Genomic DNA, 13,297 nt, shown 5'->3' with positions numbered 1-13,297 from the left:
ACGGAGACTCTGTCCCCGTGAAGCACGGACTCCCCACCCCCACCCTCCGTCTCCAGAACGTTCCATCTCCCCACATGGAGACTCTGTCCCCACGAAGCACGGACTCCCCACCCCCTGCCCCAGCCCTGGCTCCCACCCTCTCCTCTCTGTCTCTGTGGACGGGACTCCTCTGGGGACCTCCTGGGAGTGGGGTCCTGCGGGATGTGTCCTTCTGGGTCTGGCTCCTCTCGCTGAGCCCAGTGTCCTCGGGGTCCCTCCGCGTCGTGGCAGGTGTCAGGGTCCCTTCCTGTCTAAGGCTGGATCATACTGCAGCGTGGGGACGGACCGCATCGTGTGACATATCCATTATATGTCAGTGGACACCTGCTGTGTGTCCATTGGCTTTTTGGCTGTTGTGAATTATGCTGCTACAGACATCTGTGTTTTTTGTTTCATTGTAATGTTTTTTTCATTCTAGAGTGGTTGGGGAGAGGGTCCTTGCTGAGGGGGCAGGCAGAGAACGGGAGGTGTCCCGGCCCTGTGGTAGAGGCTCAGCCGGGAAAACACAATGGGCAGCTGGGAGAGGGGGCAGAGCAGGTATCTGTGCAGGTGACAGGTGGGCTGTGAGGCTCCCGGCCAGGATCTTAGAGGGGTTCAGTGAGCTCGGCCACCTGCCCCTGCCAGAGCTTCCAGGGCCCCTGGGGCAGAAGCCCAGGGGGATGGTATGGGGGTGCGGAGAGCGGCTCTAGACTCCAGGTGGGCCTCGGCCACTTGCAGTCCAGCGATCTTGGGCTTGCATTTGCCTTCCTGAGTCTTGGTTTTCTCATCTGTAAAATGGGGCTGAGAACAGCGCCCAAGGATTAGCAGCTGCCCGCCAGGGGCCTGGCTTATACACGTTCGCCTCTGGAGGCCGTCCTGACCCACGGCCGTGGTTCAGTCGGGTGATCTTCTAGCAGTCATTCCATGAGGGCCAAGTGTATCTGTCCTGGGCGTGCAGGGCCCCGTGCAGGCTCCACATGCTGATATGTAGGAGCTAAATGGATGCCTGAGTTAACACGCAGAGGAGGGGTGTGACTGAGAGCCAGCAGAGCCCGGGGTGACAGTGACATGATGGCCCAGACCCATGGCCCCCCAGCCACCCACCTTCTGTCACGCTGCTCCTGGTTCCCATTAGCGGGAACTTGGGCTCCCCAGCTGCAGCCAGCTGGCCCCCAACGGTGGCCTGCAGTCCTTGGCCCGGGTGCTGAGGCCAGTCCCCCACAAAGGTCCCGGAGTCTTGCTCTGGGCCCTGCCCTGGGGCACGCTGAGAGGCCCCCATGCCCTGCGTGCCCCTGCTTGACACACCAGCTGGACATGTGACCATTCAGAAGGTGTTTCCCGTCCCTGGCAGCATGACAGGGCCAGATTCCGAAATCTGGTCTCTGGAAAATTCCAAGGCCTGATTCCAGCCACAGGGAGCCCTGCTAATCCCTCCCCATTCCTCGTGTTATGTAACATTTGGGGATTAATACTGTGGCATCCAGAGAAAGCTGCCTGCATTCAAATCCAGCACTGATCTTCCTGGCTTCAGAAGCCACAGCTTCCCCGGGCCTCAGTGTGCTCATCTGTACAATGGGGACGAGGCCAGTTCCTGTGTCCCAGGACTGATGTCAGGGTGACATGAGAGAACACAAGGAAGGAGCCTGGAACTGAGTCTGAGCTATGGCTCCTAGGAGGGTCCAAGACTGCCCACCAGTCCTTTCATCCACCACCTCTCCTTGGCTGCCCAGGCCAGGAGTCACACACCCGCCTTTGCCCTTCGGTCCCCAGATTCTGCTCCTTCTCGCTGCCTAGTGACCTGCATATATGATACCCCCAACCCCCAGCTCTGCCCCTCCTGGGTCCCGGCGCCAGGACTCACTCCCTTCCCAAGCAGCCCCAGCCCGAGAGATACCGGGCTTCTTTCACTGCCCTCTGGATCCGGCCACGGCTCCCCAGTGCCACGAGAACCCTGTCAGGCCCCCACTCCCACTCGCCTCTCCCTCGGAGGCCTCTAAGAGAATGAGACAATCTTTCCGACCTCTGTTTCCTGCTCGGGGAAATGGGCACGTTGACACTTCACGGCTGGGCGGGAGGAGCGGGATTGGAAGCGCCGGCTTGGCGCAGGGCTGGCGCGCGGGAAGCGGGCTCGGCTGTCACTGGAACTCCTGCCAGTCGGGTGTCCCCACACGCCCACGCCCGCCGCCCTCCCTCGGAGCGCACCTGCCCACTCCGGCGCCTGGCCACGGCCCCAGCGTCGGGCTCCGCCCCTCCCTTCCCCTCCCCTCCCCCTCGGCCTATAAGAGGCGCCCCAGCGCCGCGCAGCCCCCAGAGGTGGTCCCGCGGAGGCTGCGCCGGTGCCCGCGCAGAGCGCCCGCCAGGCCCCCGGCGGGATGGAACCCGGGCCGCGGCGGCGGCGCACTTGGTGCCCGCCGGTCTCCGCCTTCCTGCGCGATCCGAGCTCCGGGCGCGTCTACAGGCGCGGGAAGCTGATCGGCACGGTGCGGGCCCCGGCTCCGCGAGTCCGCGGGAGGGTCTCGGGCCGCGCCGGGGTCCGGGCGGGGCGGGGCGGGGTGTGCGTGCGCCATCTCGAGCCCCGGCGAGCAGGTGGGCGCCCCCAGGCTTGACTTCGGCGTGCGCCGTCTGTCGGCGCGAGTTTGGGGTCTGGTGTGGGCTGGCTGGGTTGGGCGCCCGGGTCTGTGCTGTACCCGTCGCCGGTGTGCTTTGTGCGCCGGGAGCCGGGCTTGGGCGCCTTGTGCTGTGCCCATGGGTTGTGCGTCCAGGGGTGCGGACGTGTTGCAGGTATCGGGTCTTTGTAGAAACTGTCGTGCTGTCTCCAGGTCCGTGTCTGAACGTGCTCTCCATCTCTGTGTGCGCTTTCCGTGTCTGGGTGTGGAATTGTGTCGTGTGTTCACGTACTTACTGTACTGTGGTCCGGTGGCTGGATGTATCCAGAGGTGGATACGTCTGTGTGCGCGTCCCTGCGTGTTCCTCCGTGTTCCTGTGGGTGCGTCTGCGGGTGTGAGGGTGTGAGCTGCGTGTCCACGCATCTCCTGCGCCTGTGTGTGTATGTGATATGAAGGGGCCTGGCTACCCGTCTGCACACCTGCGCCCACGTAGCCGCTGAGCGGGTGCGTCCCCCTCCACCGCAGGGTGCCTTCAGCCGCTGCTACAAGCTGGTGGACATGTCCACGAGCGCCGTGTTCGCCCTCAAGGTGGTGCCTCGTGCCGGGGGCGGGGCCGCGCGCCTGCGCTCCCGCCGTAAGGTAGGTCCAGACCTTCCGTGCCCCGGGGGCCCCACACTTCGCAGGGGGTCCCCAGAGAGAGCCCTACCCTGGGGGGTGGGGTTACGCCCCTGGGCCTGAGCACCACGGGGCCTGGACATGTGGGGCCACGCCTGCAGGTGGAGCGCGAGATCGCGCTGCACAGCTGCCTGGAACACCGCAACATCGTCGCGCTGCACGGACACTTTGCTGACCGGGAGCACGTGTACATGGTGCTGGAGTACTGCAGCCGCCAGGTGCCCCGGGGGCTGGGCGGAGAGGGACCCCCCCCCCCCCCCGTCCGTCTGCTGTGCTCATCCGTGTCCACCTCTGTGTCTCCGCCTGTGTCCGCACCAGGCCCATCTGTGCTCATCCTTACGCACCTGTGCCCGCCTTGGCTCTCCCGACTCACTTGTGTCTACTTGTGCCCAGTTTATTCATCCGGCCCATCTCATCTCCATCTGTGGCCATGTGGGGCCACCTTAACCCCATCAAGCCCGCCTTAGCCCTCCTGAGCACACCGCGCTGCATGCACCCGCGTTGGGTTCATCTCTGACCCCCTGGCCCTTTTCAAACTTCCCTGGGGCCATCTGGGCCCATCTGCACTCCTGTATTCCTCTTTGGGTTCATCCGGGCTTACCTGTGTCCGTCTGCGTGTTCGGTGCTGCCGCGGCCACCTGTGCGCACCTGCAGTCACTGGCCCACGTCCTGGAGGCGCGGCAGACTCTGACGGAGCCTGAGGTGCGCTATTACCTGCGGGGCCTGGTCAGCGGCCTGCGCTACCTGCACCAGCGGCGGATCGTGCACCGCGACCTGAAACCCAGTGAGCGTGGAGGGCAGTGGGGGGGGGGGGGGGGGGAGGGGCGGGAGGTGTGTGGCTTCTGCCCTCATAGCCTCGGCCCGCCCCCTCTGGCAGGTAACTTCTTCCTGAACAGGAACATGGTGGTAAAGATTGGAGACCTGGGGCTGGCCGCCAGGGTGGGGCCAGGGGGCCACTGCCACAAGTAAGTGAGGGGCTCTGAACAGTGCCTCTGGGGAGGCACAAGTGGGACCAGTTTGGCATGTGGGCCCCGGCCTTCCTGAGCCCGCCATTATCCCCTCCCAGAGTGCTCTGTGGGACCCCAAACTTTCTGGCGCCAGAGGTCATCTCCAGGAATGGGCACTCCTGCCAGTCAGACATCTGGGCTCTTGGCTGCATCATGTGAGTGGGTCGTGGGGAGCCCCGGGCCTGGGGAAGAGGGGCAGGAGGGCCCGGGTGGGGCCAGGTAAGGACAGGTGGAAGCCTACAGAGGGGAGGCCGAACGGGGGACAGGCAGGTGTGAGCATGCCTAGGACCGATGTGGACAGGTGTGTGCGGGTGTGGGGCAGGTGGGGAGCACCCGCCTGCCATCATGCGAGTGTGCAGGTATGAATAGGGCACATGGGGGATGTACGTGCGAGGGAAGACAGGTTTGAGCACGCACAGAGGTGTGGACAGGTATGTGCAGGTGGTAGATACGCAGGCGGACCTGGGTATATATAGTTACGAGGTACATGCAGGGACAGGTGCAAGCAGACACTCAGGTTCCTGCCGCCCCCACCCCCCGGGTCAGGTACACAGTGCTGACCGGTACCCCTCCCTTCGTGGTGGCTCCCCTGTCGGAGATGTACCAGAACATCCGGGACGGCCGCTACCCTGAGCCGACCCACCTGTCACCCAACGCGCGCCGCCTCATCGCCCGCCTGCTGGCGCCCAACCCGGCGGAGCGGCCCAGCCTGGACCTCCTGCTGCAGGATGACTTCTTCACACAGGTGCGTGCTGTTCCACGGCTGGGGCCCGTCCTGGGGGGCCGAGGCCCAGGAGCCGGGCGGCCCGCGCCGGGTGCTGACCCCCGGTGCCCCGCTCCGAAGGGTTTCACTCCAGACCGGCTGCCGGCCCGCTCTTGCTACAGCGCACCCATCTTCACCATGCCCCAGCCTCTGGGCAGGCTCTTCCGGAAGGTGGGCCGGCTGCTGCGGACCCAGGGCCGGCCGCCATGTGAGTAGTTAGTGCACCTGCCCACCCCTCCCCTGCCCCACCTGCCTGGCCGGCTCGCATCTCGCACACCTGTCCTGCTTCCCACCTGTGGCAGGGGTGGGCCTGGGGGGCAGATGCCTTCCCGCTGCATGGGGCCAGGCTCTGCCCCGAAACTCCTTGTGCTTCCCTCAGGCCCCTTCACTCCCAGCGAGGCGTCGGGTCCAGGAGAAGAGGCTTCAGATCCTGACTCCATGGAGCGCGGCCGTGAGGTGAGGGCTCCGGGCAGGGACTCGCGGAGGCACGCGGAATGCGTTCTCACAGCAAGACCCGGCAGAGGGAAAAGTCGGGGGCGTGGTCTTCAGAGGGAAGAGGATGGAGCCCCCCACCCACCTCAGGCCTCTCCTGGGGGCCAGGGCCTCCCTCCCCTTACCCCTGCTGCTTCTTCCCCAGGCCTCCCTGTTGGACAGAGGGGCTCCCCACCCCGAGGTCCCCGTCCACCTGCTCACCCAAGGGACCCTCAGGAGTGACCCGGCGGGTGAGCGGATACTCCATCTTCGGCCCCGGCTGCTGGTGGGGAGTGAGGGTATGGAGGTGGGGGCAATGAGTGGGCCTTGCCAGGGTCGTGGCCCCTCTCCCGGCTTTAACTTTCCCACCTGTGAAATGGGAAAGATGGCCGGAATCCTTCTGGGTTTAAAATAAGATGTTTCCAGACTTGGTCGTTTGGGCCAGGGCTGGTGGGAGGAGCCCCTCGTGGTGGCGGGGACAGACAGGCCTGCCCCTACATAGATCTGTCTCCCCAGGGCCCCCGGGGGGCCAGAGGCAGGAGGTCGAGGTGGCCATCAGAAACCTGCAGCTCTGCCTGGATGCTGGCCTCCCAGGTAGGAAACCAGCCAGGCCCACAGGGGCCACCTGTCCCTTAACATCCCAGGAAAAGTGTCCTGCTCTGCCCAGGGCCCCCCCGGGTATTTCTGGGGCTCCCCTGGGGGGCAGAGCTGAGGGAGGCTTCAGGGCACAGGGACGCCCATCCTGCACCCCGGGGTCCTGGAACCCCCAGCCCCCCATGTCCTGTCCCTCCTGGGTCACTGTCCTGGGAGCCTTTTCTTTCTCAAAAGACCCAGTGGGGTTCTTCTTATTCTTCTGCTCCTGTTGCACAGAAGGACCCTGGACGTTAAGATTCTTCTGTCAGCTGGAGCCAACTCTTACTTACTCAGATGTCCTAAAGAAACAGTGAAAGATACTTTGAGATTTACAGGGGAGGCAGCCCGGAGAGTTCTGCCTGCCGCTCCCCCAGCTTCCCCCGGCCACTGGAGAACCCGTTTCCTCACTAATGCCCTTTTATCTCTGCCAGGGTCCGATCCAGGATTCCAGAGGCCATTGATCGATTTTTTTTTTAAAGATTTTATTTATTTATTTGAGAGAGAGAGAATGAGAGACAGAGAGCATGAGAGGGAGGAGGGTCAGAGGGAGAAGCAGACTCCCTGCCGAGCAGGGAGCCCGATGCGGGACTCGATCCCGGGACTCCAGGATCATGACCTGAGCCGAAGGCAGTCGCTTAACCAACTGAGCCACCCAGGCGCCCCGATCGATTTGTTTTTAACACACACTTTTTCTTAATGCAATCCAGCAAAGCCTGTAGAGTTTGGGCGTTACACACGGTTCAGAAGGGCTCCTCTCAAGAGGTGGCAGGTGCCCCCCAGCCCCTCGTCGTCCCTCCCCCCCGCAAGGCAAGACTTGGTGTTCTGCCCCCTGGACTTTGCTCTGCATCTTCTGTGTCTCCACCGTTCCTCCCCCAGCCCCCACCCCGCCTTGCTCAATTCACTTCATTTTTGTGCCCAGCCACACAGGACCCCCCGGGAGAGCAGCGGCCCATCCTCTGGGCCCCCAAGTGGGTGGATTACTCCAGCAAGTACGGCTTCGGCTATCAGCTGTCAGATGGGGGCAGCGGTGTTCTGCTTTGGGACGGCACGCACATGGCCCTGCGCCCCCCGGGGGAGTAAGTCGTGGGGCTCCTGTCCACCCCATCTTTCTTCAATCATTCCTCAAGTGTTTATTAAAATAGCGCCTACTGTGCGCGCCCAGGGGGACTCCCTGCCTGCTGGAGGGGGGACAATGCTACACAAGTAACCAAGGTGATTCCAGGAGGCAATTTTCTGAAGAAATGAAGTGTTTGAGGTGACCGACTCGGGGGGGCGGAGGGTTAGGGTTGTGGAGGGGCTTCTGAAGAAGTGACATTCAGGCAAGACACAAAGGATGAGAAGGAGCCCAGCAGGAACAGCGTCTGAGGCACAGGCAACAGCATGTGCAAAGCCTCCTGGCGTGGGACGCAGCCCGGTGGGTGTGAGGAACGGAGTGGCATGAGGACACGTGGAGGACGTGAAGTCACGGGCCTTGACGGCCACTGTGGTGGTCGGGACGGGAAGGGTGGGTCCGAGGCACACGTTCAACGTGACCTGGCTGGCAGGAGAGGCCCAGGGAGCCAGCAGGGAGGTGGTTGGACTAGTTGGGCAGGGAGTGGCCGTGGCCTGGGGTGGTGGTCTCGGAGGGACGCCAGGACGCTGGCACCTGGACTCCCGTTGCCGGCAGGAAGGTCGGAGTAGCCGCTAGGCCAGATGGGAAGGTGGCAGAGGGAGCGGTTTGGGGGCTGGCCGGGATCTCAGTATGGACACAGCTCCAGGGGGCTGGCGGTACGGAGAGAGGTGGGTCAGTGCAGAGCTGGTCTCCAAACTCCCATCCGAGGGGGCGTGGCCGGCGGGACGGTGTCCTCGGGCATCGAGTGCCCAGGATAGAGGCTGTGACAGCGGGCACCACCCTGTACCACACCCCCAGCCAAGTGTCCTACATGCCTGCCCGGGGGAAGCTGGAAACCTTCACCCCAAGGGACGTGCCCAGCACACTGGGCGCCAAGCTGGCCGTCCTCCGGCTCTTCGCCCGCTGTATTCAGCAGCGGCTGCGAGAGGTAAGGGCCAGGTGGGGCCGGGCCGGGCTGGGCAGGTGCGGACGCCCCCAGCCCTGAGACCCGCGGGGCTGGGTCTGTGTACAGGAGGGGGCCCGGCCCATGCTCACCCCACCGGCGGCCCCCAGTCTCTGCCTGCTGCGTGTCCTGGCGTCCGCGCGGGCTTCGCTCCTGCTCTTCAGTGACGGGACGGTGCAGGTGAGCGCTCGGGGCGCCCTCGTCCTCGGGGGGCACGCTGGGAGCACCCGCTGTGGGGGGGGGCCAGGAACAGCTGGCTTCGGTGGGGGTGGGGTGTTGACTCCTAAGTACAAAACGGCACTGGCAAAATGTAATTTCGGGCCATCCTCATGGGGTGTCACCTCGTAGCCGCCCAAATGTCATTTCAGTGGAAAATCATTTCTAGATTGAGGCTTCCCTGAGCAGTCCTGGCGATTGCTGACAAATCGCAGCCAGTCCTGAAACAGACTTCAGAAGCTGTCCTGTACAATGCTTCTGTTGTTAGTTTAAAAAATTACTATTTTGTGTTACAGTAAAACCTCCCTCTCTGTTCAGACTAGAACGTGGCTAGCACGCTTGCCCCGAGCTGGGTCTCAGCTAGAGAGGACATCCGCTGGGGAAGCTGGTTTACCCAGGTCACAGGATTCGGGGTGGGGGTCTCACGGGGTGGCCCTGGGAAGGGGAGTCCCCGTCTGAGCCCTGTTTCCCCATCGGTACAGTAGAGCCCTCGGCCCCTGCTCCCTGAGCTCCTGGGGGTGCGGCAGCGCTGAGACCCAGGTCAGGGGGCTGTCAGCCTCGGTCCACTTGTCCTACTCCCTGGAGCGCTGCGGTGGGGGTGGGCAGGGGGGGCCCCCCTCTCCCTGACCCCGGCTCCTCACCCCCCGGCAGATCAGCTGCAGTGACGACCAGACTCACCTGGTGCTGAGTGGCCAGGGTGAGGAGTTGCGGCTCACGGTCTGGGAACGCGGCCAGCCCAGCACCTCCTACCCCCCGGGCACCCTGCAGAGTCCTGGCTGCTCCCCGGCTGCCCGGCTGCACCTTGTCCACGCTCTCCACATGCTGCAGAGCATCTAGAGTCCCCTGCAAGGGGACCAGGCCCCCAGCTCCAGTTCCAGGTCTCTTGTCTCCCCAGAAGGGTGTCCCTGGGGACGGCTCAGGGGAGCATGGGAGGTGGTGGTCCTTCCCTCGGGTCATGACTGTGCAACCCAGATTTTTGTTTGGCTTTGTTCTTTTTTTCATTAAAGAGAAGTTGACCATCTAGCCGGCTGTCTGCCTCTCTGGTGGAGTCTGAGATGCATTGGTGAGGGGACACTTAGACCGGCAGGCTCTGAGCCCACTGCCCTTTGTGACAGACACAGATGGGCCAGATCTCCGCCAACACAAGAATTCATACCAGCGTGGGGTCGTGCTGCGACCAGAGTGCTGAAGCGTGTGACGTTTGCTCGATGGCCGAGCAGCAAGAAAGTGGGTGTCCGGGCTGGGAAGTTGGTGACCGTGGTCCACAGGGCGACCGTGCTCTGGCAGGCCCGGGCTGATCAAGAACTGGGGCTTCTGTGCAAGGTATTCTCAGAAAGACCCAAGGCCAGGAAGGAACTGGCCAGCTAGCAAACAGAGCTCAGGGACAGCAGAGATTCGAGACCTGTGGGGTTGGGGAAGCCAGGAGACGGGGTTCTAAATCCTCCAGGTCAGGTTCCTGGGGGAGGAGTTGACTCGGCAAGTTACAGACTTCTCCACCTGCCCCCCAAACAGAGGTCTGAATGTGTATGAGAGGTACTCAGAGAAACATGCACAATGGACATTTATGGATGTTGAGAATTTTTTAATGTGTAACATTGTTACAGTTTTGTTTTTAGAAGGTGCTCATCCTTAGACAGTCCTTCCCAGCGGGGGGCGGTGCTGCCCCCCAGGGACCCCCGGCGATGACTCGGGGCGACTATGATTGTCACACTGGGGGCACTGCTTGCACCGAGTGGGTGGGGGCCAGTGAGGCTGCTCAGCGCCCCCCAGCACCCGGGACACCCCGATGTCCGCAGGGCTGGGGAGAGACCCTGCTTCAGAGAGAGAAACTGAAGTATTTACAGGCCTAACGCTGCATTTTTTTTTTTTAAAGATTATTTATTTATTTGTCAGAGAGACAGAACACAAGCAGGGGGAGAGGCAGGCAGAGGGAGAAGCAGGCTCCCCGCAGAGCAGGGAGCCCGATGCGGGACTCGATCCCAGGACCCCGGGATCATGACCTGAGCTGAAGGCAGCCGCTTAACCGACTGAGCCACCCAGGCGTCCCCCTAATGCTGCATTTCTAAAAGCACGTTTCCTTTGTAATCAGGCAAAAAAGCAATAAAGATGCAAAGTGACAGTTTTGGGAGAAGCGGAGAGTCCAGTGCCCACACAGCACCTCACACAGAGCGTGAGCCCATAATTGTCCCTGTCATTGTCCCTTGGCTGGGGCCCACACCGTGTCCATCGGGAGAGAGGCCACGGGGGGGTGGGGGTGCCTCTCAGACAGAGCGGCGGCACCACGCGGGATCCTTCACAGCCCTGCTGAGGACCCCATGTCCTGCGGGTGCACCTGCCTTCAGGGCGGGGGTGGGGGGAGCTCCCAGTCGGATGTAACTGCCTGGGGCCAGAACCAGAACCCGGGCCTTGGATGCCCTCCAAACAGGGCTTTTCCTTTTCACCGACTATCAATTCCAAAAGTAAAGCATGGATGCCACCTATTTGTGACAAACTGCACATGGACGGAGCCACTCACCTGGTTCTTTCTGTTTACACACACTTATGTCCCCCTAGAAAGGGAGGCAGCCATCAGTGTGACCTTGCTGTTCCCCCCTGCAACCACAGGCCTGGAGGCATTTCTGCACCCAGGTATAAAGGTCTGGTGCAAGGACGGGGTGAAGGGGAGCTGCCGGTCAGGGCCTGGGGAGGAGACAGAGGGAGCCGGTGGATGGGTCAGGGAGGTCACATGCCTTGGTGTGGCCTGATGTGGGAAGAGAAATTGTTTTGTGTAAAAGAGGGGCAGGAACTAGGAGAGCCCTTGGAGAATCTGGGAGGAAGGGAGTGTGGGTGAGAGAGGAGCCGGCAGAGGGAGAGAGCAAACACTGGGCACATACATCCTGGTCTTTTTGTCCTTTTATTGTTATCATTATTGTTATTGATGGAAATTCACGTATCATGCAATTAGCCATTTTAAAGTGCACAACTCAGTGACATTGAGTGTATTCACAATGTTGTGCAACCTTCACCTCTATCGAGTTCCAGAACATTCCCTCAGCCCAAAGGAAACTCCACCCCCATCAGCCATCACCCCAACCCTCCCCCAGCCCCCGGCCCCCACGGGCCCCCTTCCCGTCTGCGGATGAGCCTGTTCTGGACGTGTCACCCACGTGGACTCACACCCCACGTGGCCTTCCGTGTCCGGTTCCCTCCCTGAGCGTCGTGGGCTCGGGGTCCGTCCCCGGGGGCTGCGGGTGTGGGTGCCTCGCTCCTGCTCGTAGCGGAGGGACGTGTCCATGCGTGGTGGACGCGTTGTGACTGTGCCCTTCATCTGTTGATAGCATCGTGTTACAAAGGACCGAAACCCCTCCTAACTGTTAGGAGCAACATGAAGGATGGGCTCCTAATGCTGAAATGGTCAGAAGAGACGGTTGCAGGCAAGGCTGGATGTGGGGCTCAGATGAAGGTAGGGTCTCCGTCTGCCCCTCTCTTTTTCTCTTTCTCCATCTCTTGTGCTACCATCTGTAGTTTGGACTTTACTCATTAGCAGGCTCTTGCGGCATGGTGACAAGGTGGTCCTGGCAAAAGTCCCAGGTTGAGGCCTGTTGGCCAGGCCTGAGCTACATGACCTCTCCCTGCCAGCCGAGTCACCTCGAAGGAGAGAGGGGAGTCCAGGAGAGGGGGAAAGGGATGATGACATCCCGTGGTCATACTGCTTTGCCCTGGTGCATTTCCTCCCAACAGATGGTCTTCTGTGGGCAGCCTCCGAGATGGCCCCCACAGTCCCAGTGTCCTGGTAGTCACACCCTTGTGTAGACCGTCTACAGGGACTAGCGCTGGCCCCGGTAACCAATAGGATGTCAACAGTGACAGTCTGTGGCTTCAGAGGCTCTACCATATAAGCTGTAGGTTTCTGCTTGGCGGTCTCTGGGGTCGCAGGCTGGGGGGTGGGTTGCACTGCTGTGCCCTGCGGATGCCCAGGCAGTGCTGGGCAGGGGCCCACGGGGCGAGCCTTCTGCCAATAGCCCCTGTGGACAGCCTGCCAGTGGGTCCTCCAGCCCCAGCCGAGCCTTCAGACCTGGCAGCCCCAGCTGGCCCATGTGTTGACCGGAACCTCATGAGACCCCGAGCCGGAACCAGGCAGCCAAACCGCTTCTGAGTTCCTAACCTGCAGAAACGATGAAGGAAAAAGACAAGTGTGTATTGCTGCATCGAGTCACTTGCTTTGGGGCTGATTTGTTACCACCCAGCAACAGCTAACTGGTACACTTGCCAAACATGCAGAGGACCCGCCCCATTTCTGCCCAGACGGCTGTTTCTGGGGAAAAACGACCGAGCGCCCTCAGCGTGTGTACCTGCCCGCTTGGGCAGTGCCCACCTAGAGCACCCGCCCCCACCTGTGTTCCGCCAGCCGCGCCGGCGCAGCAAATAACCCGCCCACACAACGTAGTAATTGCGTGACCTCCTGGGCCAGCTCTTATTCTGTGGGTGAGAACTTCAGGAGGGGGCGAGGTGCCCACGCTGCCCCCACGCTGCGAGTTTCTGGAATCTTCTTCAAACAGGGTAACTGTGCACCTCAAGATATAAAGTCATTAGCCTCCCCTTTGTGGGTGTTTGCAAAGGGTGGAGCTTCAGGAAATGGCAGCCAGTGCATGCCGGGCCGGAGCTTTTTTTCTTTTTTCGAGAAAGCCGGGGAGAGCACGGTTAACGGGAGGATGCGGGGAGCTTGGCATCCTCCGCGCCCGGCCTGTCTGGACCACGTCCCCATTGGCCTGTGGGGGCGCGTGATGCAACGCCTCCTCCAATCACCAGCAAGCGGGGCGGGGCCAGGCGGCACGGCCGCGCAAGACGTGGTTGGCTGCTGCCGTGGCAACCGTG

General features: G+C 62.1%; 1 protein-coding gene across 1 annotated transcript; it reads left to right on the top strand.

Annotated features, from left to right (window-relative positions):
* The first annotated feature begins 4,701 nt into the window (after positions 1-4,701).
* Positions 4,702-9,280, top strand: PLK5 (polo like kinase 5 (inactive)). Its single transcript, XM_034997434.1, is given in 9 exon segments — positions 4,702-5,051; positions 5,151-5,277; positions 5,449-5,525; positions 5,707-5,791; positions 6,057-6,134; positions 7,093-7,205; positions 7,208-7,249; positions 8,297-8,428; positions 9,116-9,280. Coding segments are annotated over 9 exon segments (1,077 nt in total). The 5' UTR covers positions 4,702-4,793.
* The last annotated feature ends 4,017 nt before the right edge of the window (positions 9,281-13,297 follow it).

This window comes from Mirounga leonina, unplaced genomic scaffold (assembly GCF_011800145.1).
Source record: "Mirounga leonina isolate KUSES-001 unplaced genomic scaffold, KU_Mleo_1.0 Mir_94, whole genome shotgun sequence".
NCBI classification, from domain to species: Eukaryota; Metazoa; Chordata; class Mammalia; order Carnivora; family Phocidae; genus Mirounga; species Mirounga leonina.
The sequence above is the reverse complement of the archived record's forward strand: the minus strand, read 5'-3'. Positions and strand labels throughout refer to the sequence as shown.